The sequence below is a fragment of the Salmo salar genome, chromosome ssa14, assembly GCF_905237065.1.
Source record: "Salmo salar chromosome ssa14, Ssal_v3.1, whole genome shotgun sequence".
Lineage (NCBI taxonomy): Eukaryota > Metazoa > Chordata > Actinopteri > Salmoniformes > Salmonidae > Salmo > Salmo salar.
In genome coordinates this window covers 70,039,267-70,065,591 of record NC_059455.1, presented here as the reverse complement: position 1 = coordinate 70,065,591, position 26,325 = coordinate 70,039,267, and the positions used below count along the sequence as shown (strand labels likewise).

General features: G+C 44.3%; 1 protein-coding gene across 1 annotated transcript in view; it reads left to right on the top strand.

The window, feature by feature from the left end:
- The window catches only part of LOC106570183 (protein Jumonji), a 95,033-nt gene that overhangs the window by 53,774 nt on the left and 14,934 nt on the right, over positions 1-26,325 (top strand). The window contains exons 4-7 of the mRNA XM_014142229.2: positions 9,246-9,415; positions 18,017-18,040; positions 19,135-19,314; positions 23,482-23,693. Coding sequence (XP_013997704.1) covers positions 9,246-9,415; positions 18,017-18,040; positions 19,135-19,314; positions 23,482-23,693 — 586 coding nt within the window. The remainder of the gene's footprint in view (positions 1-9,245; positions 9,416-18,016; positions 18,041-19,134; positions 19,315-23,481; positions 23,694-26,325) is intronic.

The following is a 26,325-nucleotide window of genomic DNA, read 5'->3' as shown; positions in this document are numbered from 1 at the left end:
AAAAAGAAAAAATGTTGTACCATCTTTAAAATGCAAGAGAAAGGCCATAATGTATTATTCCAGCCCAGGTGCAATTTAGATTGGCCACTAGATGGCAGCAGTATGAGCAAAGCTTTAGACTGATCCAATGAACCATTGCATTTATTTTCAAAATGTTGTATCAAGACTGCCCAAATGTGCCCAATTTTGTTTATTAATAACTTTTCAAGTTTAAAACTGTGCACTCTCTTCAAACAATAGCATGGTATTATTTCACTGTAATCGCTACAGTAAATTGGACCGTGCAGTTAGATTAACAAGAATTTAAGCGTTCTGCCAATATCAGATATGTCTATGTCTTGGGAAATGTTGTTACTTACAACTGCATGCTAATCGCGCCTACGTTAGCTCAACCGTCCCATGGGGGACCTACCGAGCCTGAAGAAGTTTTAATGTTGTAAATGACTAGTGTAGCTGGAAACGGCAGATTTTTATTTGATGGAATATCTACATAGGCGTACAGAGGCCCATTATCAGCAACCATCACTCCTGTGTTTCAATGCACGCTTGTTAGCTTATCCAAGTGTAGAATTTTAAAAGGCTAATTGATGATTAGAAAACCTTTTTTGAAATTATGTTAGCGCAGCTGAAAACAGTTGTGCTGATTTTTAAAGAAGCAATACAACTGGCCTTCTTTAGACTAGTTGAGTATCTGGAGCATCAGCATCCATCCTCAGTTTTCTCCTATCACAGCCATTAAACTCAAACTGTTTTAAAGCCACCATTGGCCTTGTGGTGAAATCCCTGAGTGGTTTCCTTCCTCTCCGGCAACTGAGTTAGGAAGGACGCCTACATCTTTGTAGTGACTGGGTGTGTTGATACACCATCAAAATTGTAGTCAATAACTTTACCATGCTCAAAGAGAAATTCAATGTCTGTGTTTGAAATTCACTGCTCGACTGAGGGACCTTACAGACAATTAATTGTATGTGTGGGGTACAGAGATGAGGTAGTCATTAAAATCATGTAAAACACTATTTTATGTGACTTGTTAAGCAAAATACTTACGCCTGAATTTATTTAGGGTTGCCATAACAAAGGGTTTGAATACTTATTGACTCAAGACATTTTAGCTTTTTCAATTTTGTATTCATTTGTAAAAATGTCTAAAACCATAATTTCACTTTGACATTATGGGGTATTGTGGGTGTGGGTGTGTGTGTAGGCCAGTGACAATCTCAATTGTATCCATTTTGAATTCAGGCTTTAACTCAACAAAATGTGAAAAAGTCAAAGGGTGTGAATGCCTTCTGAAGGCACTGTATATCAGTGATATACACTTAACTAAATATAAACGCAACAATTTCAAAGAATTTACTGCATTACAGTTCATATAAGGAAATCAGTCAGTCAATTGAAATGAATGCACTAGGTCTATGGATTTTACATGAACTGGAATACAGATCTGCATCTGTTGGTCATGGATTCCTTTAAAAAAAAAAATAGGAGTGTGGATCAGAAACAGTCAGTATCTGGTGTGATCACCATTTGCCTCATGCAGCGCGACACTTCTTGATCAGGCTGTTGATTGTGGAATGTTGTCCCATTCCTCTTCAATGCTTGTGCGAAGTTGTTGGATATTGGCGGGATCTGGAACACTGTTGTACACGTCAATCCAGAGCATCCCAAACATGCTCAATGGGTGACATGTCTCAGTATACAGAAACTCGGATTTATCTGTGAAGAGCACACTTCGCCAGCATGCCAGTGGCCATTGAAGGCGAGCATTTACAACGCCAAACTGCAGTCAGGTCAAGACCCTGGTGAGGATGACGAGCATGCAGATGCGCTTCCCTGAGAAGGATTCTAACAGTTTGTGTAGACATCAGCTGTCGGGGTCATTGGTCTGACGATCCAGCACGTGAAGAAGCTGGATGTGGAGGTCCTGGGCTGGCGTTGAGACGCGTGATCTGCGGTTGTTAGGCCGGTTCGAGGTACTGCTAAATTCTCTAAAACGACATTGTGGCTTATGGTAGAGAAATTAACAAAATTCTCTTGCAACAGCTCTGGTGGACATTCCTGCAGTAAGCATGCCAATTGCATGCTCCCTCAACTTGACATCTGTGGCATTGTGTTGTGATAACTGCACATTTTAGTGGCCTTTTATTGTCCCCAGCGCAAGGTGCACCTGTGTAGTGATCATGCTGTTTAATAATTAGCTTATTGATATGCCACACCTGTCAGGTGGATGGATTATCTTGGCAAAGGAGAAATGCTCACTAAGAGGGATGTAAACACATTTGTGCACAGTCTGAAAGAAATATTTTTTGTATGTGTGCAACATTTTTGTGGTCTTTTATTTCACCTCATGATGAAGGAAAAAGGAAACCGCACACTGCTCTTGATAGTATCACTGATATTTAATAAGCTTACGTATCGGCCTCACGGCCTTCGTCAGAGCTTTTATTGAGTGGTCTTTTATTTCACCTCATGAAACAGGGGTCCAACACTTTACACGTTGCTCTTATATTTTTGTTCAGTGTATAATCAGTGGTGCTGTATGTGAATGATTATATGTTGCACTCCCTCTAAGGAATCCCACCATTTTAAAAGCAACCCATAGTAGTACTGTTGTGGATTTACAACTCATCGATAGTACTATTTACATGTGAAGTGTTTAGCTATATAGAACATCTCTTGACGAATCACGGGCTGTGTCCTGCCTACTATAGTGTTGTAATGACTCAGGGCAGTTTAAACTGTCAGTATTTCCAATGGATCTGGCAGGCAGGATATCTAACCCTGTGTAGCTAGCTACTGTAGCATAAGAGGGCCAGGCACAAAAAAACATATCACACTAAGTCACAGAGGATTGGCTGAACCATCTTCAGTTACCCTGCACTGTTACTGCTCTTACTGTTGTTACTCACAGTGCATGTGTGTTCCAGTGTTTTTTGTCTTTCTCTCTCCCATTTAAGTTATTATTCACGTTTGGTTTCCAAGTCAACAACCTCTTGTCACTGAGACTCATTTTATAATTCCTCTTAACTCCTCTCTCGCTCTTTCTCCTGCTCTCTAAACCGCTTTACCAAGCCTCTATAAAGATGGCAGGGATATTAATAATCAACTACATACTCTCACAGAGTGGTCTGAATAAACTCGATCATAATACTGTCTGCAGAGGAGTGTGTTATCGCACATTGTGATATTGTATACCCTGCCACCCCCTAGTGAACACAGTAGGGGAGATCTGAGATGGAGCAAGGCTTTGCCATGCACATTATTTGTTCCAGTTTCTCTATTCTCTGCAAGCTGCATGTATTCACTGAAGATAGTAGGCGTATCAAAGGAATAAAACTGCACCATCGCAACAAACTATACAGCAGTGCTGAAGAGAAGATGTTTGTTCTATCATGATCAGATTTGGACTGGGTGGCATTGCCCATGTTCCAGAACCAATCAGAGCACATGTGATGTCATGGATAATGTCATGGGTGTCTTCTGACCTGGTCCTGATTTTAAAGTGATGTCATTGGTGATAACCGCAACACAGCCTTTCTCTGAGCCTGAATATTGACCTGGCTTAGCTTGATTTAAGATGGCCGCCAAGCTCAGGGGTTAGAGGTCAGAGGCTAGGGTCAGTCCGGTAAAGCGGTCGACCCACTGAGCTGAGGAGATAAGGTGACGTTGTCCAGCTACGACTTAATAGACAGTTCATCACCTCACTGCTCTAAGCATAGAGAATAGTCCCAGTACACTGGTAGTATACTAATGAACAGTGGTGGACACAGTAACGTGGTAGTATACTAATGAACAATAGTGGACACAGTACGTGGTAGTATACTAATGAACAATAGTAGACACAGTACGTGGTAGTATACTAATGAACAATAGTGGACACAGTACGTGGTAGTATACCAATGAACAATAGTGGACACAATAAAATGGTAGTATACCAATGAACAATAGTGGACACAGTAAAATGGTAGTATACTAATGAACAATAGTGGACACAGTAAAATGGTAGTATACCAATGAACAATAGTGGACACAGTAAAATGGTAGTATACCAATGAACAATAGTGGACACAGTAAAATGGTAGTATACTAATGAACAATAGTGGACACAGTAAAATGGTAGTATACTAATGAACAATAGTGGACACAGTACGTGGTAGTATACTAATGAACAATAGTGGACACAGTAAAATGGTAGTATACTAATGAACAATAGTGGACACAGTACGTGGTAGTATACTAAAGTGCAATAGTGCACACAGGACAGGTTTGAGCCTCTCCTCTACCCACAGTTATGCATTATGCAGCACGTAGGCTTCGGTTGCTTTTAAGGAAATGATGTGCAAAGTGGATTAGGTGTGAAGATCATCGTGTAGGAGTCATTTAAGCCTTGTGTACACATCACACAACCGTGTGTACACATCACACAACCCTGGGCCAATACATTTGTTAGTCTGTGATGACTTGCATTGGAATGTTCGCCAACACTCCCTGTTTCACATCATAAGAGAAATGTGTTCACCACTGGTGTGCTTTCATCTTGTTTAAAATATCGGTCAATTTATCAGTGTTTTCTAAAGGAATTTGTTTATACAGTACATTCATAATACTAGACATATGTGCCCTGTAGCCATATCATGTTTATTTAGGCCAATGTAGGTTGATCTATTGTGGAGATTACGTTTTAACTCCCACATCCATCTCTTTAAATCCCTGGGTATCTTTTATATTCCCTTAGATGCAGTTCAATGCTGAGGTCTCAAACTCGTTGATATTCTCGCAGTATTTAGCCTGTCTATGACTACCAGAGCCATTGTGTCCAGAAAGCTGAAAGCAGCACACATCTCAATAGAGTTGTCTGAATAGAGCGCTCGTGTTTTAATATGGAGCGTCAGTGTCAAAGCCTAACAGGAGTCTAAATCCGAACTTGTGAATAGACTAAACACCACCAGGCAGCATGGACCTGCATCAAGCAGGACTATCAAGGTTATTCAGCATCGGCACATTCCACACAATGCTGTAGTTACAACCATTGCACCTTAGAATAATTTAATGGACCCTTAGATGAAATTCAAGAGATTTAGACTTCAAGACCCGGGGGTCACCAGGTCAGTCAGCTGCATCCAAGGCCATCTCTCCTCCAGGTGCTCAACACTCAGACAGAAAAGCAATAAACACATTAGCCGTGGTGGCTCTATCCCTGAGTGGCTCTATCCCTGAGTGTGGTTTACACTAACCCTGCTTTAGAATCCCAGTCATTTGGGTCCTCCAGGCTTAATGTTTGTATTGACAGCCATGATCGTGGTGCTGATGTTCCAGTGGAATGGTGCTGCTGTGAGGAGAGATGTTAGCCACAAAGCTTGTGGCTGTAGTTTCACCTGGATACTAAAGCCCGTGGGGTTAATCAGCTACATACTCCTCTCATGACTGTGTTAGTGTGATGTCAATCAATACTTTTAAACAAGGGCGCAGGAACCATTTTACTGCAGCTTAACTGAATATTGCTGACCTGCCTTGGCTTTACTCTGTCTTTCTGGGGCGGCAGGGAGCCTAGTGGTTAAGAGCATTGGGCCAGTAAGCAAAACGTCGCTGGTTCGAATATGCTGTTCTGCCCTTGATCAAGGCAGTTAACCCCCGAACAACAACTCCTCCCCGGGATGTCGGTTTTTAAGGCAGCCCCCTGCACCTCTCTCTGATTGAGGGGTTGGGTTAAATGCGGGAGACACATTACGGTTGAGTGCATTCAGTTGTGCAACTGACTAGGTTTTCCCTATCTCTCTCTCGGTCTCTCCTGCATGTGTGTCTGACAGTACAGTCTCCTCTCCAGCTGCTGAGCGCTGCAGTGTCTGACAGTACAGTCTCCTCTCCAGCTGCTGAGCGCTGCAGTGTCTGACAGTACAGTCTCCTCTCCAGCTGCTGAGCGCTGCAGTGTCTGACAGTACAGTCTCCTCTCCAGCTGCTGAGCGCTGCAGTGTCTGACGGTACAGTCTCCTCTCCAGCTGCTGAGCGCTGCAGTGTCTGACAGTACCGTCTTGTCTCCTCTCCAGCTGCTAGAGTTTATTAGGACCATCTGGAGCGGTTTAGAACCTCATTTAGCCACGGGAACCCAGGCAGTGTTGCCGTGACCGGCTCTGGGGAACCCAGGCAGTGTTGGCGTGACCGGCTCTGGGGAACCCTCTGTCTGACAGCTAATCAATGATACAGAGTAGAGACACATGTAACATCAGAGGAACGGCAGCTTTGAAGAGCGAGGAGTGGGAGGAAGAGGAAGATGAGGAAGATGAGGCTTGGATGAAGGGGACATCTTGCAGTAATCCTTCCTCCCCCTCTGTATGCATGCGCCTCCACTGCAGGTGCTCTGCTGTCTCTCCGCGTTCTCCCTCCTTTAGGCGCATTGCCAAGGCAGCTAGTCTGAGTCAGGATTAAGTGGTGCGTGGTGGTAATGAACAGCCTTGCTGAACTTCAGAACATGGCGTGCCTTTAGACACCTATAGAAGGAATACCGGGTAAATACGAAAGCACCTCAATAAGCAGCTCTTAAGTGACAGTGTCAAGAAGTTTGTGCATCAGCGAGACCTTTCTGCAGAGAGGCTCTGGGTTCGAGAGACTTTGTCTGCTGTTTGTGTCCATCTGGCATTGTGGGTACTTTGTGCCATGACACTTGGGGCATTGTGGGTACTTGGTGCCTCCTGGGGAAAGGTTAGTCTTGTGGTTCAGCCACAGTGCTCATTGGGGCTCAGGTCTGTCTAGACAGGATGTTAGAGGCATGGCCCATCTTTAACTATTGCAGTTCTCATAGAAACGTAAGTTGGACCAGTAAAACTAACTGACCCTACCTTTTACAACCCTGTCCAGTTAAATGGCTCTTATTTATCTCTGGTTCTATTCCCATGAAAGGAGAAGGATGCTATTTCTGAAGGGGCTTATTGAAAAACATGTTTTTATCCTGTTGCTGTCTGGGAGGCAGTCATTAAATACCCCTCATCCATGTTCTAAGGGAGTTGTTGTGATGGTTCTACCCGAAGTAAGTTGTAGTGTTGGAACTGCACTCTGGGAGACGTAGTGTTGGTTCTCCCTTAAATGAGCTGTAGTGTCAGGGAGCCACTGTAACTAATGCATCATGCATTAACTAATGCATGAAACGGAGAGTTCCATCCACAACATAATGATGGGCTGGCGAAACCAGCCGTCTGACACCTATCACCAAAGTCCTGTTCAGGTGTGACCTGCGGCAGCCAGTGGTCCTTCCAGGGGGAGCAGAAACTGAACCTTTTTTTTCCCTCTTCACTGGCTGATCTAAAGCATGACAACAGATTGGTTATCATACGGATGCACCTGCTCATCAAATACAGAATCCTTCTTGAACAATGGCTTCTCTCAGGAACCGGCCAGATTATTCCGTCACTGAACCGTGTGTGTGTGTGTCGATGCAATCTCGTCACAGCTTCTTGTTCAAGGTATTTTTAATTTTTTTATATCACCTTTTTTATTTAACCAGGTAGGCTAGTTGAGAACAAGTTCTCATTTACAACTGCGACCTGGCCAAGATAAAGCAAAGCAGTGCGACACAAACAACAACAGAGTTACACATGCAATAAACAAACGTACAGTCAATAACACAATAGAAAAAGTCTATATACTGTGTGTGCAAATGAGGTAGGATAAGGGAGGTAAGGCAATAAATAGGCCATAGTGACAAAATAATTACAATATAGCAATTAAACTCTGGAGTGATAGATGTGCAGAAGATGAGTGTGCAAGTAGAGATACTGGGGTGCAAAGGAGCAAAATGAATAACAGTATGGGGATGAGGTAGTTGGATGGGCTACTTACAGATGGGCTATGCACAGGTGCAGTGATCCATGAGCTGCTCTGACAGCTGCTGCTTACAGTTAGTGAGGGAGTAATTTAGTATTTGGTTGGGGTTATAGGCTGTGTATTGCTTTGTGATTCAAGTGCAATTGGAACGCTGTAGGTTCCGGGGGCTTGATGGAAACAAAATGCATTTTGGGTGTTTTCAGGGCATGATTTGCCATATTTAAACATTTTAATACATGAAGAAATCACTGTAAGATATCATGAAGCATTCCCCTACATGTAGCGCGATGAGACAATCACCCGGGTAGTCACAATCTGACTGGAGCAAGCGGCTGTGGTCTCAATTGATTAGTGATGCTGTCTGTGCCTGTCAACCCGACTAGCAGGGCTGAAAATCTCCTAACAAGCATCCGATTGAATGGGAGATTATTTCAAACAGCGTGGCGGTATACGGGGAGGCAGTATGACCGTGTCGTTGTCTTTTTCTGTTTATTGTAAGACAGGCGTGTATCTGGCATCAAACATCCCTGAGACAAAGAGATGATGAAATGATTGTGAAATGAAATGGCTGCGTGTGTGAGATAAGAGATGAAGAGGTCTGACCAGGTCCACCAGACAACCTGCTATTAGTATTCCATCCTGTCAGCCTGCTCCCCCTGTGGAATCAGAAGAAAGAAGAGACGGAGACCGGGCAGAAAAAGAGATCTGAAAGGCCCTGTGCATCTCAGAGAGGGAGATGGATAGACCGAGAAAAAGAGAGATCTGGCCATGAACGTCTGTTGGCAATTTGACGCCTCCTTTGTGCTTGTTATCAGTTGTCAGCTGCTGCAGAGGTCTTGGCTTTAATGGAGAACTTAATTATAAATCAGAAGTCTGTTGTTATGAGGTGGACGGCTGCTGGCTGGTGCTGCTGGGAGTTATTCTGAAAGAGCATTATCATTGTTTTAGCCTCCCTGGACACTGCAGTGTTGATATTAAAGATAATTAAATTATGTTCAAGGACCAGACTGATGAAATGAGTCAAACCAACAACTGAGACCAGAGATGAGTTAAACTGCTGAACAGAGGGGTATACTGCAAAGCTGGATCAATGCGTTAGCCAGCTGACTTTGATTAAACAAAAAAAAAGAAATACGTGGATTTTCGTTTTTGGTTGTCAATTAGACTGTGCCCATTTCAGGCATACCTTTTATTTTTTTTTAAAGATATTTCAGAATATTCGAGTTGGCTGGCTAACTCCTTGTTCCTACTTTGTAGTATACCTCTGTTTAGATCCATCCAGGGCAACTCTGTCAGAGCCTGGGGCCATGATTTAAAGGCCATTGAGCTAAGCCTGGGCTTCCAAACTAAATGATATGCATACACAACACAGGGTAGTGGGTCTGTGTAAGAATGTATGGGAATAATCCTGTTTTCACCTGTCTTCCCAGGCCCAGACTGCAAGCGCAGAGGAAGTTTGCCCAGTCTCAGCCCAACTCTCCCGGCACCACGCCGGTCAAGGTGTCTGACACCGCCCTGCCCGCCCCCTCCGCTCACATCAGAGACATCTCCAGACGGAAACCCAAGACTGAGGACTTCCTCACCTTCCTCTGCCTGAGAGGTACAGTAACCCTGTAGTCCGCGCCTAACATCTCACCCTTTCAGCCGCACACCCGTTCATCCACCCCTACACACACTCAACCCTTCATCCTCCCACCTCACTGCATCTTGTCACCAGGCCAACGCCAGGGCCCGATGTCAGGGCTCTGCTTCTCTAACATTAGTCAGGACTAGGGCTTCAGTACAGCAGTCAGACAGGGCTTCAGTCATGCAGCCACACATCTCGAGAGGCCCAGGCCTCCCTCCCCAGCCTACCTTTGACCTAGATCCAGGCCTAGCTGTGCGGCAGGAATAGTTCAGTCCAAGGTCCAGGTTCATTGACCCTGTTTTAAAACTATCTGACAAGGCAAACGCCCTGACAAGGCAAACACCAAACCCATTCTGTCCTCACAGGTTACACATTGACCATGTCTACAGGTAACATTTCAACAGTGTGTGCAGATAACAATGTTCATTATTCAGTCTCAACTTTAAGTGCCCCCCTCTGCACACACCTACACAGACATCCTGGTAGGGCCAGCTAATCCTGCTCCTGCACCTGAGGGCACTGAGAGGCCCGGGATGCTATCTGCCGCCCACCAACACAAACACGGCCCAGCTAGGGAAATAAGGGCAGCATTACAGGCTCAGGGTTCAGCTGAAATCCCACCTGGTTTCTGTAGTGTTATAACGTGTTATACAGGACTCAAGAAGTTCCACTGTCATGGCCAGTTTTCCTTTTACTCTTTATCTCAATTGTAAATTGAAACCTCAAAAGAGAAATCGAGAAGCAGAGTGGAGTATAACCTCACATCAGGAACAAAGGACCAAAAGGCTCCTTAACAGCTTCTACCCCCAAGCTATAAGACTGCTGAACAATTCATCAAATGGACACCTGGACTATTTACATCACCGCTGTTTATTATCTATGCATAGTCACTTTACACCTACCTATATGTACCTGGACTAACCTGTACCCCCGCACATTGACTTGGTACCGGTACCCCCTGTACAGTCGTGGCCAAAAGTTTTGAGAATGACACAAATATTAATTCCCACAAAGTTTGCTGCTTCAGTGTCTTTAGATATTTTTGTCAGATGTTACTATGGAATACTGAAGTATAATTACAAGCATTTCATAACTGTCAAAGGCTTTTATTGACAATTACATGAAGTTGATGCAGTTAATATTTGCAGTGTTGACCCTTCTTTTTCAAGACCTCTGAAATCCGCCCTGGCATGCTGTCAATTAACTTCTGGGCCACATCCTGACTGATGGCAGCCCATTCTTGCATAATCAATGCTTGGAGTTTGTCAGAATTTGTGGGTTTTTGTTTGTCCACCCACCTCTTGATGATTGACCACAAGTTCTCAATGGGATTAAGGTCTGGGGAGTTTCCTGGCCATGGACCCAAAATATCAATGTTTTTTGTTCCCCGATCACTTTTGCCTTATGGCAAGGTGCTCCATCATGCTGGAAAAGGCATTGTTCGTCACCAAACTGTTCCTGTATGGTTGGGAGAAGTTGCTCTCGGAGGATATGTTGGTACCACTCTTTATTCATGGCTGTGTTCCTAGGCAAAATTGTGAGTGAGCCCACTCCCTTGGCTGAGAATCATCCCCACACATGAATGGTTTCAGGATGCTTTACTGTTGGCATAACACAGGACTGATGGTAGCTCTCACCTTGTCTTCTCCAGACAAGCTTTTTTCCGGATGCCCCAAACAATCGGAAAGGGGATTCATCAGAGAAAATGACTTTACCCCAGTCCTCAGCAGTCCAATCCCTGTACCTTTTGCAGAATATCAGTCTGTCCCTGATGTTTTTCCTGGAGAGAAGTGGCTTCTTTGCTGCCCTTCTTGACACCAGGCCATCCTCCAAAAGACTTCGCCTCTCTGTGCGTGCAGATGCACTCACACCTGCCTGCTGCCATTCCTGAGCAAGCTCTGTACTGGTGGTGCCCTGATCCCGCAGCTGAATCAACTTTAGGAGACGGTCCTGGCGCTTGCTGGACTTTCTTGGGCGCCCTGAAGCATTCTTCACAACAATTGAACTGCTCTCCTTGAAGTTGATGATCCAATAAATGGTTGATTTAGGTGCAATCTTACTGGCAGCAATATCCTTGCCTGTGATGCCCTTTTTGTGCAAAGCAATGATGACGGCATGTGTTTCTTTGCAAGTAACCATGGTTGACAGAGGAAGAACAATGATTCCAAGCACCACCATCCTTTTTGAAGCTTCCAGTCTGTTATTCGAACTCAATCAGCATGACAGAGTGATCTCCAGCCTTGTCCTCGTCAACACTCACACCTGGGTTAACGAGAGAATCACTGACATGATGTCAGCTGGTCCATTTCTGGCAGGGCTGAAATTCTGTGGAAATGTTTTTTGGGGATTCAGTTCATTTGCATGGTAAAGAGGGACTTTGCAATTAATTGCAATTCATCTGATCACTCTTCATAACATTCTGGACTATATGCAAATTGCCATCATATAAACTGAGGCAGCAGACTTTGGGAAAATTAATATTTTTGTCATTCTCAAAACTTTTGGCCACGACTGTATATAGCCTCATTATTGTTTTGTTATTTTTTTATTTTAATTTTGACTTTAGTTTATTTAGTAAATATTTTCATAACTCTATTTATTGAACTGCATTGTTGGTTAAGGGCTTGTATTTCACGGGAATGTCCCAGGTTTACACCTGTTGTATTCGGCACATGTGACAAATACAATTAGATGTTTGGGGGGGGATGTTTTTTTCCAAACAGCTTTGGCTTTTACTGCCGTCCTCAGTCCCAGAGTGTGTTTAACTCTGAACAGTGTCTCCTCCCACCCAGCAGAACCCTCCATGACTCCATCACAAACAGAAATGGCCCTTTAGGAAGACTAATGCCTCGATTTTAGATGAATTTGGTATTGGCATTAACCTCTGCTGGCTACATAAAGTAGGTTAAAAAGAACTGCAATCAGCTGGGAGTTGAGAGGCCCAGAGGAGAATGCGGCGGCTTGTGTTTTAAAAGCCAATGCCACTTTAATGTAACAGAGCGCTGTTCAGAGCACCGTAATTAGAGATCAGTAAAACCGACAGGGTTGGCTGCCTTATTCTCAGTGGAACAGATTGGTTCTCATAATGTCCCAGTAAACGTCTTCTGTTCAGGGTTTGGACAACTCCTGTTCATGTTTTGGATGCTATGTTAACTCCTGACCAGTTTCCTGTTGTTTATCTTCACTGTTGACTGATTGACCGCCGCACCCCCTGTCTCTGTGGCAGCCTTATTTATAACCCCGTTACCCGGCCGAGATGCAGACTGAGTCCTCTGCAGAGCTCATGCTGCCTTAATGGTATTTTCATACACAGGGTTTTGCTCTCTCTTCCTTCACTGTAATGGCCCATGTGGAAGAGGCCAATACATCGAGGTGACGTGCAAGATTGTCAGGGCAGCGCAGAGGTGTGCATATGTGTGAGTGTGCATGCATGCGCACGTGTGCGGTCTGTGTCCTGGGGACAGATGGATATAGACCATAAGGAAGCAGCGTTTCAATGTTTTATCTTTCAAAGTGCTTTTGGCCTTTGATTTAATTCAAAGGGCTTTGTATGTCTGATTCCACTTTGGTGGCGCAGGCTAGCTAGGTGTGTAACAGTCAGTGGTGCCCCAAGAACAGGCAGCTGTGTTTGGCTTCCAACACTTACAGTGTAGTATACATTTATTTCCATTTGCCCCATAGAGCGGACAGGGAGGGGTAGGCAAGCAGTCGGCACAGTCTGGTCTGTTCCAGAGCTAGAAGAATAATGGCGTTCCTGGTAGAAATTAGAGGTCAATCGGTCATTCTGTTTAAACTGCTCAAATCCTCTCAAATGTTTATCTTATCTGACAAACATACCACATACAGTTAAAGTCGGAAGTTTACATACACCTCAGCCAATACATTTAAACTCAGTTTTTCACAATTCCTGACATTTAATCATAGTAAAATTCCCTGTCTTAGGTCAGTTAGGATCACCACTTTATTTTAAGAATGTGAAATGTCAGAATAATAGAGAGAATGATTTATGTATTTCAGCTTTTATTTCTTTCATCACATTCCCAGTGGGTCAGAAGTTTACATACACTCAATTAATAATTGGTAGCATTGCCTTTCAATTGATTAACTTGGGTAAAATGTTTCGGGTAGCCTTCCACAAGCTTCCCACAATAAGTTGGGTGAATTTTGGCCCATTCCTCCTGACAGAGCTGGTGTAACCGAGTCAGGTTTGTAGGCCTCTATGGGATTGAGGTCAGGGCTTTGTGATGGCCACTCCAATACCTTGACTTTGTTGTCCTTAAGCCATTTTGCCACAACCTTGGAGGTATGCTTGGGGTCATTGTCCATTTGGAAGACCCATTTGCGACCATGCGTTAACTTCTTGACTGATGTCTTGAGATGTTACTTCAATATATCCACATCATTTTCCATCCTCACGATGCCATCTATTTTGTGAAGTGCACCAATCCCTCCTGCAGCAAAGCACCCCAACAACATGATGCTGCCACCCCCGTGCTTCACGGTTGGGATGGTGTTTTTCGGCTTGCAAGCATCCCCCTTTTTTCTCCAAACATAACGATGGTCATTATGGCCAAACAATTCTATTTTTGTTTCATCAGACCAGAGGACATTTCTCCAAAAGTATGATCTTTGTCCCCGTGTGCAGTTGCAAACCGTAGTTTGGCTTTTCTATGGCGGTTTTGGAGCAGTGGCTTCTTCCTTCCTAAGCGGCCTTTGAGGTTATGTCGATATAGGACTCGTTTTACTGTGGATATGGATACTTTTGTACCTGTTTCCTCCAGCATATTCACAAGGTCCTTTGCTGTTGGTCTGGGATTGATTTGCACATTTTGCACCAAAGTACGTTAATCTCTAGGAGACAGAACGCGTCTCCTTCCTGAGCGGTATGACGGCCGTGTGGTCCCATGGGGTTTATACTTGCGTACTATTGTTTGTACAGATTAACGTGGTACCTTAACGTCTCTAGGCTAGATGGGACGCTACCGTCCCACCTGACCAATATCCAGTGAAAGTGCAGGGCGCCCAATTCAAACTACAGAATTGTAAATATTTAACATTCTTGAAAATACACATGCAATATGTCAAAATAAAGACTGACATCTAGTGGACGCCCTAGGAACTGCAATTTGGGAGGACTTGGGCTTATAATTAAAGTTCAAGCCATTGAAAACAGTGGTAAACTGAAAAATATTTATTTTGGGATGGTTTGTCCTCCGGGTTTCGCTGCCATATCAGTTCTGTATACTCACAGACATCATTTTAATAGTTTTAGAAACTTTAGTGTGTTTTCTATCTAAATCTACAAATTATATGCATATCCTAGCTTCTGGGCCTGAGAAACAGGCAGTTTACTTTGGGAACGGTTTTCATCCGGGCGTGAAAATACTGCCCCCTATCCCAAAGAAGTTAAGGTGTTTGGAAATTACTCCCAAGGATGAACCAGACTTGTGGAGGTCTACAAAATAAATTCTGAGGTCTTGGCTGATTTTTCTTTTGATTTTCCCATAATGTCAAGCAAAGAGGCACTGAGTTTGAAGTTAGTCCTTGAAATACAGTCACAGGTACACCTCCAATTGACTCAAATGATGTCAATTAGCCTATCAGAAGCTTCTAAAGCCATGTCATAATTTTCTGAAATTTTCCAAGCTGTTTAAAGGCAGTCAACTTAGTGTATGTGAACTTCCGACCCACTGGAGTTGTGATACAGTGAATTATAAGTGAAATAATCTGTCTGTAAACAATTGTTGGAAAAATGACTTTTGTCATGCACACAGTAGATGTCCTAACCGACTTGCCAAAACTATACTTTGCTAACAAGAAATTTGTGGAGTGGTTGAAAACCAAGTTTTAATGACTCCAACCTAAGTGTATGTAAACTTCCGACTTTAACTGTATTCCTGCAAGCCCACTGTCTGACAGCTTCTGACGATAAAGCGCTGGTTATGAAAGCAGGGCATTTCCACCGTGATTTCACAAGTTTCACAGTTTTCCTATTTTTTGTTCTCTACAGCAGCAGCTTGTAATCACCACTGCTTATTCCTCTGGGACTCAGCATCATGATGAGCTGTTCTTGTTTTCTGGTTTTTAAACAGGAACCATATATTTTTAATCCCTCTTGGGAAACGTCTGGCTGCTCTGATGCAATGTGGAGTAACATGCGACAGACACAAAATGGAGCGAATCACACTGTAGTATTTATGTGCTACATAGCTTCTCAAATCCCTTTTTATTACGGCTGTTTATATCCGTGGGGAAAGCCATTTGGAGGCTGTCCAGCCAGCCTGTCTCTGGGCCTTGTTTGTAGCCTGTAGCCTTGGGTAGAGAGGGTCATTGTCGGTAGTGGCAGTGACGCTATCCCTGATTTAAAAAATAATAATTCTCATCGCAGCTGAGCCTCCCTCTGTGTACACACACACACACACACACACACGGGTGGGATAATGCCAGATAAAGTAGTAGATGAATAACCCCCACTAATATTCTCATTCAGTGTTACATAACAGGTACTTCTATATGCGTGTATGCCATGGCTCGCTGAACATTGAATGGGTCTAGGTTTGAGGCTGCTGCTGCGGCCGTGGTTGCGCTATGAAGGGAAGGCTGATTAAATTTAGCCAGCAACTCCCAGAGCTGACTAGAGCCGAGGGCAGCGTGGGTTAATGGATTTGCAGACATTCAGGAATGTAAATTGGAGGAGATATAATCCCCGATCCTCTCGGATTCACTCCGCTGCATCGGCCTATAAAACAATGTTATTGAAAAAGCCCCAGTCGGCGCTCTTTCATTCCCTCCCCTCCTCTCCACCTATCTTGTTCCTGATGAGGCACATGGTGAAGTATGAGGGGTACGAGAGAGGGCAGAGTGTCTGACATGGTCTCTCCACACGCTGTCTCTGTCTATGACGGGGAATTGGCCTGGCCCTCTGCTTCCGTTGGAACAGCTTGAGAAGAGAAATCTCATACTCCTGACTCTCTGGGGTCAGATTTTTTTATACAAAACGGGGAACTGCTTTTCCGACCAGCTTTAGAGATTCCTGAGAGTCTGTAGCCTATAAGTGAGGACCATGAGAAGTGCTCTTTTTCGGTAACATGGATGTTAATCAGATGATTATAAATGTGTTCTTTTTTTTTCTTCTTCAGTTAAAGGCCTTGATTGGTCGTTTAAACTCCTCATTGTTTTTTTATTTTAAGTCAACCATTTTGGTTGTAATTACGCCTGTCTAGTTAAAATTCCAATCATAATAGACTGTTTCAGCCTTCATTATAATTTGCCTGTGGTTCTGAGGCACATGAAAGGCCCATAATTGAGGATAGGGAGGAGGGAGGGGAACAGGCCTGGAGCAGGGAGGAGGGAGGCCTGGGTTATATTTCTCTGTCTCTGGGAGCTGACAGACGGAGTCTCTGCGCCAGAGAGGCTGTTAAGCCCAGCACCACCCTTCTCCCCTCTGTCTGAGAACCAGCCACTGAAGATATAACCTAGCCGTAGACCAGACGCCAGTGACCAGAGGAGCCAGCCCACAGGCTTCCTCCATTGGACTCTCTGGGGGCTACTGAACATAAAATGGGAGCAACATCTTATTTTGGGCCAATGGGAAAGGTTATAGGGTGACATTGTCCAGTCTCATCCTCCCCTATTTCTCTCTCACTTCCCCACAAAAAGATCCCTCGTCCACCCATCGGACAAGAGACCTCACCCTGTGCCCCCTGGGTCTGCTAGCTATTGACCCTGTGACCCCAGAGAAGGCAGTAATTGCAGCCATGTTGTTAATGAAGCAGGTCATTTGGAGCTGATTGAGAATTTGTTGACTCTCTAAGTCACCCTGACCTCTGTCACTGGGAGAAAGGACTTTTTTTTAAAGAGCTGGAGAACTGGTACAGATGTGCTATGTACCACACTCCCATACAGTCAGTCAATCAAATGTATTTATAAAGCCCCTTTTACATCAGCAGATGTCACAAAGTGCTTATACAGAACCCAGCTAGCCCAGTCCTCTACAGGTCTTAGCTAGACTGAACCCAGCACCTCAAACTTAGTCCAGACGGGGCTTCTTCTCACGTTACACATTGTGCTCTACTCCTAAACCTTATTGAATGACCCCTAACCCTAATAACAATGGACTGGCGTCTCTGCTCTGTCTACATACAGAGCTAGTCAAAGTATCATTAAAGTATCACGTTTGGCCACGCTGCCGTTTTAGTCCAGTTGTGACGAAGCTGTATTGTGGGTACTGACTATGTTGTGTAGGCCTACTAACTGTATTCTGATGTGCATGTGATTCAGAAGGCTCCGATATCACTGTAATTCATTACTGCATTCAAAGTAACCCTAACCCCATTGGCTCCCCTGTTGTCTAGTAACCCTAATCCCATTGGCTCCCCCGTTGTCTGCCATACAGCAGGATGCTTAATTCAAAACGAGTCGCTGGTTAATGATGCTTAGCTTAAATCTCACGTTGCTGCACTACACTACAACCAGGTTATATATTGATTGTATAGATTGGCGTACATTTTAATTTGATAATGACGTTTTGGTTTGATGTCTGACTAATTCTAGCTTCACCATATCTCATTTCAGGTTACTCCTCCTGGCCAAATGAAGGTTGGTTACGTTTATGCGTTTCTTTTTAAAGTACTTATGATCTAGACAGTAAATGTTAATAATACATCATGATGTCTTTCCCACTCTGTCATTAGGAATGAGCATTTATACGTTAATAATACACTACAACATAAACCTGTGATACATGAGATGAAAATGGAATGGAATGATTCACAACATTAGGCCTAGTCAAAGCTCATTTGAGACCATTACAACGCTTTAAACCGATAAACCACGTCATTACACTAGTCATGATAGCAATGGGGAATGAGGTGATGCAGACAAACCATCGCTTTCTTTTCCCTCTGCTGTCTCTAATGGCCACAAGAGACCAGACTCCAGTCCTGCCCAGTGGTTCCATCCTAACACAATGGATGGTGACCTCCGTCAACTGGCCACGGAACAGCTTGCTCTATTTACTTTAGGGCAGGGTTCCAGAACTGGTAGCCCATGGGCTAAATTCGGCCCACGGGTGATTTTTTTTTAAATTTTTATTTATACGTTTTCTGAGCAACGTTTTTTTTGTTAGACATGAAAGACTAAAACACCAGCAAATCAGCTCCAAGTGATTTTAATTTAGGAAATCTGTTCCAAACTATTCCCACGCATAATAGAGATATACATTGAGTATACAAAACATTAAGATCTCTCCATGACATAGACTGACCAGGTCAAAGCTATGATTCCTTATTGATGTCACTTGTTAAATCCACTTCAATCAGTGTAGATGAAGGGGAGGAGTTAAAGAAGGATTTTTAAGCTTTGAGACATTTGAGACATGGATTGTGGATGTGTACCATTGAGCGATTGAAGTGCCTTTGAACGGGGTATAGCAGTAGGTGCCAGGCGCACCGTTTGATTTTCACTCAACAGTTTCCTGTGTGTATCAAGAATGCCAATTTGGCACAACTGTGGGAAGCATCGGAGTTAGTTAGTTTTAGACACCATGAGATTTAAAATGACCCGGTTTTTTTGCTTTTATGACATTTTCTGGGATGCTCTGCTTTTACAGTACTGGTAGGTTCTCATTGGTTTTAACACTCTCTCTCTCTGTCTGTCTGTCTGTCTCTTCTCTCTCTCTGTCCTCCCCCCAGGTTCGTCAGCGTTGCCCAGTAACATGGCGTACTTCGGGAGCTCTCAGGATGAAGATGAGCTGGATGATGATGAAGAGGAAAACGAGGATGTGAAGCCAGACATCAGTGTGGCGTCTACTTCCTGTCAGTCCACGCCCAGGAAGGGCAAACCCCCAGGGAAACACGCCGTCAACGGCCACGGTACGACAACGTCCTCTTACCTACCTAACCCCAACAGTAGGAAACTGTCCTCTCTCTCTCCTTTTCACCAACCTAACCCCTGAACTGCCCTGACCAATCACAACACAGATATTTAACACTCACCAATCACGGTTGAGGGCCGAAGTGGAACGGGTGGAATGGACCTAATACGTACAAGAGACCCACATGTTTAGAGCTGTCTGCAGCCGAGCATGGCTGAGTTAGTCTCCACACTCTCTCTCCCTCTCTGAGGGACCATTCCATCTTTCCACTCCAATTAACACTAGGAGTGAACAGAGGTAACAAGGTGTTTATGCATTCAGCTCACAGCTAGCCAGGGAGGAGGGGAACGGGGACGGAAAACAAGGAGCACACACCCCCACAGCCCCGCCTCTTACACGCACACACTGCGCAGACGCGGAGAGATGGACAGCTTAACAGGAAAGTCGGAAAATCTCCCGAGGGAAAGTGTGTGTGATTCTGAGGGGAGCTTGTCTTAATGAAACGCGTCATGTTAAAACGGAACAATATGCCAGTGGTGGTGAAAGCTACAAGCAGGCAAAGCCACACAATAACTATCTACACGTTATCAGTGGCATATGCTTGGTGTTGCTCGTCAACTTTCAGTGGCTATCATAGAAAAACACACAGTGCTGTGTCCCAGATGCTGTAATCATCCTCCCTGTGACAACAGATCCTCCAGGCCAGGCAATCCCCATGGAAACAAGGCCAGTGTTTTAGTTCTCCCTCTAGACTTGCAGACAGGGGTTTAGAAAGTGAGCACTTTAACATAGTAGCGTGGCCAAAGCAATATTTACCAAATTAGCCTGCCCTATGGCAGCACACTCGCTCTCAGTACAGTCTTAGGCCTGGACCGTAAGTACTGTAGAAGCCTGTCTCCCAGTACAGTCTTAGGCCTGGACCGTAAGTACTGTAGAAGCCTGTCTCCCAGTACAGTCTTAGGCCTGGACCGTAAGTACCGTAGAAGCCTGTCTTCCAGTACAGTATTAGACCTGGCCAGTACAGTACACTATAAGGCCATGTGTCAGATGTGACACTTTAAAATGCAGCGTGGGCAGGACTCCCAGTAGTTTATACTAGCTGCAATGCACAGAGAGAGAGCGAGAAACCACAGAGCTCTGCTTTCATTACCCTGCATCTCACTAACCCCAGCCATGTTTACATTTCTAGATTAAACACCTTTTATTGAGTTGAGTTTTCTGGTAGCTTTTCAAAACGCCAGCCTTTCAGCAAGGGACTTTGGCAGATGGAGTGGCGGCGGGGACCATGTCATTTTATAAACGCCAGTGTCGGTTGATATTAAAGCACTGAAAAAATAAAGTGAACCTCATAAAATATAAAGAGAGAACTATTGAATATGTGTTAATTGAATGGTTCAGAAAGTTAATATCAGTGTCTCTGCGCTAGTCTGAGGTTAGCAGGGCTGTAGTCTGGTGCTTGACCAACATAATGTTCCCCACAAGTGACTGTACAAGACTGGAGAAAATATTTCATTGACATTATACATTCTTGTTGCGGTTTTAATATACAGTGCTTTCAGAAACAACTCACACCCCTTGACTTTTGTGTTCCAGCCTGAACTTAAAATGGATTCAATTGAGATTTTTTTGGGGTCACTGGACTATACACAATACACCATAATGTCAAAGTGGTGTTGGAGGGCCAGTAGGAGGCATTCTTTCCTCTGGTCAATTTTTTTTATTTTAAATATCCCAATGCCCCAGGGCAGTGATTGGGGACACTGCCCTGTGTAGGGTGCCGTCTTTCGGATGGGATGTTAAACGGGTGTCCTGACTCTCTGAGATCATTAAAGATCCCATTGCACTTATCGTAAGAGTAGGGGTGTTAACCCCGGTGTCCTGGCTAAATTCCCAATCTGGCCCTCATACCATCACGGCCATCTAATCATCCCCAGCTTACAATAGGCTCATTCATCCCCCTCCTCTCCCCTGAAACTATTCCCCAGGTCGTTGATGTAAATGAGAATGTGTTCTCAGTCAACTTACCTGGTAAAATAAAAAGTGGAATTACATTTTTCTAAATTTTTACAAATGAAAAGCTGAAATGTCTTCAGTCAATAAGTATTCAACCCCTTTGTTATGGCAAGCTTAAATAAGTTCAGGAGTAAAAATGTGCTTATTAACAAGTGACATAAGTTGCATCGACTCACTCTGTGTGCAATAACTACCTCATCTCTCTACAAACTCAGCGGCCTTGTTATTTAGAATGTCCGCTCCGAGATTGGAAGATTGGGAGTTTGATCCTTGGCCGAGTCATACCAAAGACTGTAAAAATGGGACCTGATGCGTTTCTGCTTGACACTCTGCATTAAGGAGATTGATTGGGGATAAGGCCCTGCGATTGACTAACATCCTGGCCAGGGGGTGTACTTGTATACTGAACAAAAATATAAATGTAACATGTAAAATATTGGTCCCATGTTTCATGAGCTGAAATTAAAGATCCCATAAATGTTTCATATGCACAAAAAGCTTATTTTTCTCAAATGTTGTGCACAAATGTTAACATCCCTGCTAGTGAGCTTTTTATAACTTGCCAAGATAATCCATCCACCTGACAGGTGTGACATATCAAGAAGCTGATTAAACAACACGATCATTACACAGATGCACCTTGTGTTGGGGACAGTAAAAGGCCACTCTAAAATGTGCAGTTTTGTCACAACACAATGGGGGGTGTATTTATGTCTGTAATAAAGCCCTTTTGTGGGTAAAAACTCATTCTGATTGGCTGGGCCTGGCTCCCTAGTGGGTAGGCCAAAGCCTTCCCAGCCCCCCCACCCACGGCTGCACCCCTGCCCAGTTATGTGAAATCCATAGAGTAGGACCTAATGAATTCGTCAATTGACCGATTTCCTTATATGAACTGTAACTCAGCATAATCTTTGAAATTGTTGCGTTTTACATTTATGATCAGTATACATCAAGCTGCCTCACGCTACAGAAACAGGAGCTCCTGCTGCTATGAGCTGTTCCAGCTCGCACAAGCCAAGGCTCGTGCAAGGCTAGTTACATCATCTCTGTATCCCACATATACAATTATCTGTAAAGTCCCTCAGTCAAGCAATGCATTTCAAACCGATTCTTTTTCCAATGTCTCACATTGTGAAGTTATTAATCACACTTTGGATGGTGAATCAATACACCCAGTCATTACAAAGATACATCGGTTCTTCCTACCTCAGTTGCCGGAGAGGAGGGAAACCAGTCAGGGATTTCACCATGAGGCCAATGATGCGTTTAAAACAGTTGCAGAGTTTAATGGCTGTGATAGGAGAACGCTGAGGATGGATCAACAACATTGTAGTTACTCCACAATACTAACCTGATTGACAGAGTGAAAAGAAGGAAGCTTGTATTGAATACAAATATTCTAAAACATGCATCCTGTTTGCATCAAGGCACTAAATTACTGCAAAAAATATGGCAAAATTACCTTTTGTCCTGAATACAACGCGTTATGTTTGTGGCAGATCATTTAAGACATTATGTGGTACCACTCTCTATTTTCAAGCATAGTGGTGGCTGCATCATTTTATGGGTAAGCCTTGTAATCGTTAAGGACTAGGGAGTTTATCATGACAAAAATGAAACGGAATGGAGCTAAGCACAGGCGAAAACCTGGTTGTCTGCGATCCACCAGACACTGGGAGATGAATTCCCCTTTCAGCAGGACAAAACCTAAAACACAAGGCCAAATCTACACTAATTGCTTATCAAGAAGACCTTGAATGTTCCTGAGTGGCTGAGTTATTGTTTTGACTTAAATCTGCTTGAAAATCTATGGCAAGACCTGAAAATGGTTAGCAACGATCAACAACCAATTTGACAGAGCTTGAAGAATGTTGAAAAGAATAATGGTCAAATGTTGCACAATCCAAGTGTGGAAAGCTCTTAGAGACTTACCCAGAAAAACTCAGTTGTATTCGCTGCCAAAGGTGCTTCTACAGAGTATTGACTCGGGGGTGTGAATACTTATGTAAATGAAATTTCTTTATATAATTTGGGGTATTGTGTGTAGATGGGTAAGAAAAAAATATGTTTAATCCATTTTAAATTCAGGCTGTAACACAGCAGCATCCTTCTAAACTGATCTAAGATCATCTTTTCTCTCCTGTTGGTTCAGTGTTGAATGGACACAGCAAGTCGCCCCGGGACAGCCCCAAGCCCAGAGGGAAGGAGTGGGTGCAGGTGAGGGAGCGCAGTGAGAGGGCCGAGGCCCGGAGGGAGCAGGCCCTCAGCCAGCCAGAGGCCACAACCAGGGGCCACACCTTACCCAGAGGCCACACTACCAATGGACTGCCTCACAGGAGGGCTGCAGAGGAGCCCCGCAAGCAGGTACTGCTGTCTATACTTGAACAGTATTCTTGGTTGATTTGGCTAATATGTAACTCTATAATGGTCATAAAGATGGCTGACCAGCATGCTTCAGTAACCACCAGGCGAGAGCAGACATTATCATTAGACGAGCAGTAATGTGTGACAACGATGACATATTATTAATATAGTAACGTAACAGCAGCATGCTCAGTGTGAAATCCCTGAGCTCCTTTCCTCTCCTGCCTTTGAAACACAGTCATTACACAGACGCAGTCTGCTACTATATTTACTACTGGAGCTGGGCTGTGAAAGCTGCCTTCCTGTCCAAGAAGGAGCTCTGCTAAGGTGGAGGAGGGGAGGAGGAGGAGGGAGAGTACCTTTGGCCCAGTTTAAAATACACATTGTGGTTCTGACAGTTACATGAGCTAATCAGAGGGGAGCACTGGGGGCTTTGCCTCTCGTCAGAGAGAGCAGCGTCATGACCGGCAGCTCGGCTCCCCCAGACGGCCGGTACACCGGAGCCGGGCCACGCTGTCTCGTGTTGATGTCGGGCCTGTCAGTTTTAAGTGCCGCCAACTGACTAATTAAGGAACAATGAATCTCAATGAGCAGGGGAGAGCCAAGACAAACTACGCTGAAGTGATTGGCCTTTGTTCTAGCCCTCTGCCCTCTCTCTGCTTTCTGTCTCTGTCGTCTCTGTGTGTGTGTGTGTGTTCATGTGTTGTACTGGCAGATTCACCGTCCTTGGCAACAGAGCTCCAATCATTTTGAGGCATTCACATTTTTAGTCTTCTGATATTAGCAGTGAGAGTGCAGCAGCAGGCCGATATCCCCTTGCCAATAGCAACGCGGTCATGATCCCTAGTCTGTGGAAGGGAATCAGCCATAGTTCAAATGATTATCATACAAGAACCCAATGGCCCTGTTATACAGCATTTAGTTAGCGCAAGCCAGACTAATGATATTCTGTGAAATCCGAACTTGAGCTCCTGTCTCCTTTTGACCTTTATCTCGGTTTAAAAGTCATTATGCTGAAGACTATTCATGTAGACAGACCTCGAAGACCATCTTTTCAGCTATCACATTGATGTGCTTGTTTTTATGTACTTAGCTATCACATTGATGTGCTTGTTTTTATGTACTTTTGAGTGCTACATTTATTTATTTATTTTTTTGATAAGTGTGTCTGTCTCTATGCGCTGGAAGAGTTACGGTTACTCTTCCTGATCCAGTCTCTTCCTATTGGTTGCTGAGCTCTAGATCTCTTCCTATGTGCTGCTGAGCTGCAGTGGATCCAGTCTGTTCCTATGAGCAGCTGATTTGCTGTAGGTCCGTTCTCTTCCTATGGGCCGCTGAGCTGCAGATGTTCCATGTTAATCTTCCTGCCATCCTGCAGGTGGACTATAGCAACACATGATGTCATCCTGGGCCATCCCCCGCCACCCCCCCTCCTCTCTTTCCACTCACATGCAACCAAAATCCACTTCAGAGAGTTGGCTGTGGTTCTGTTCTCTCTTGCTCCCTCGCTTACTCTGTCTGTTTCCTGTAATGATTTCTTTTTTTTTTTCCTCACCAGTCTTTCGGCGCTTTCTACAGGGGCCTTCACCTTCTCCACATGGCTGGGATGTAGCCCGTCTTCTCTCTCTCGCTCCTCTCTGTCTCAGACCAGACTATTACAGTGCAAAGGCCGCTGCTAACATGCACACCATCACTTGAGAGTGGGCAGCAGAGTAGAGCCAGTGAGCCCTCTAGTGGTGAAACTGAAGTAGACAATCACCACCCAGACCGCTGTGCCTTTGTCAGCATATCTGTTTGGTCACAGTTGGCCCACTGGCTCTCTGTTTCTATTATTTTGGTTGTGAAGGCAAAATGGATGAATTTGACTCTTAAGAAAGGTGTTTAAATTCTGCAGCCAGAAGTCTTGAGAATCTGACGTTGTCTTTGTTTATAGGCCTATCCCTCTAGAGTTGAGAATCTGTGTTTGTTGAATCTTTGGCATCGTGCTGCTTTGAGACCCTGGCAGACGTCACGCTGCGTTTAGCCACTCTGCCATCCATCACTCTGGCCTGCTGGGGCGACGGGGTTCGCTCTCTCTCGCGCTCGCTCCTCCTCTCGCGCTCTCTCTCGCTGTCATTCTCTGTATTTTTCCACTATTGAGGGGAGCAGGATTTATGAAGGGGGTCACATTTCACTCCCCTTATCTTTTAATAGCCTCTCTTTGTGTTGGCTGCACCTGATAGGAGTACAATACAGCTGCAGCAGAGGGAACAGAGAGAGGGAGACAACTCTGCTTCTTCCGCTGGTGGGTCTGGATGGCTTTATTCCCCCAGCTGCGTTTAGCCAGTGAGGCCCCTGATGTAACTTAAGCTACCTACATTTCAGAGCTCACATGTTCAGCAGGGGTTCTCAGATCTGCAGGAAAAAAAACTTTTATTTGAGGCATTAAAGGCGAATTAAAGAGCTTAAGGAAACTATACCAAATAAAACTGGCTTCATGTGCTGGGATAGAGTTTCACGTAGTAACCTTTTTTATGTAGTGCTCTCTACATACAGCAGTTGGCTCTAAAATTAAAGCCTCACTCCTATTAGGGCCGGGATGGCTTTTTCCAGCTGTTGTTGAAGCTAACATTGTTTAGTTTTTTGCCCTGTG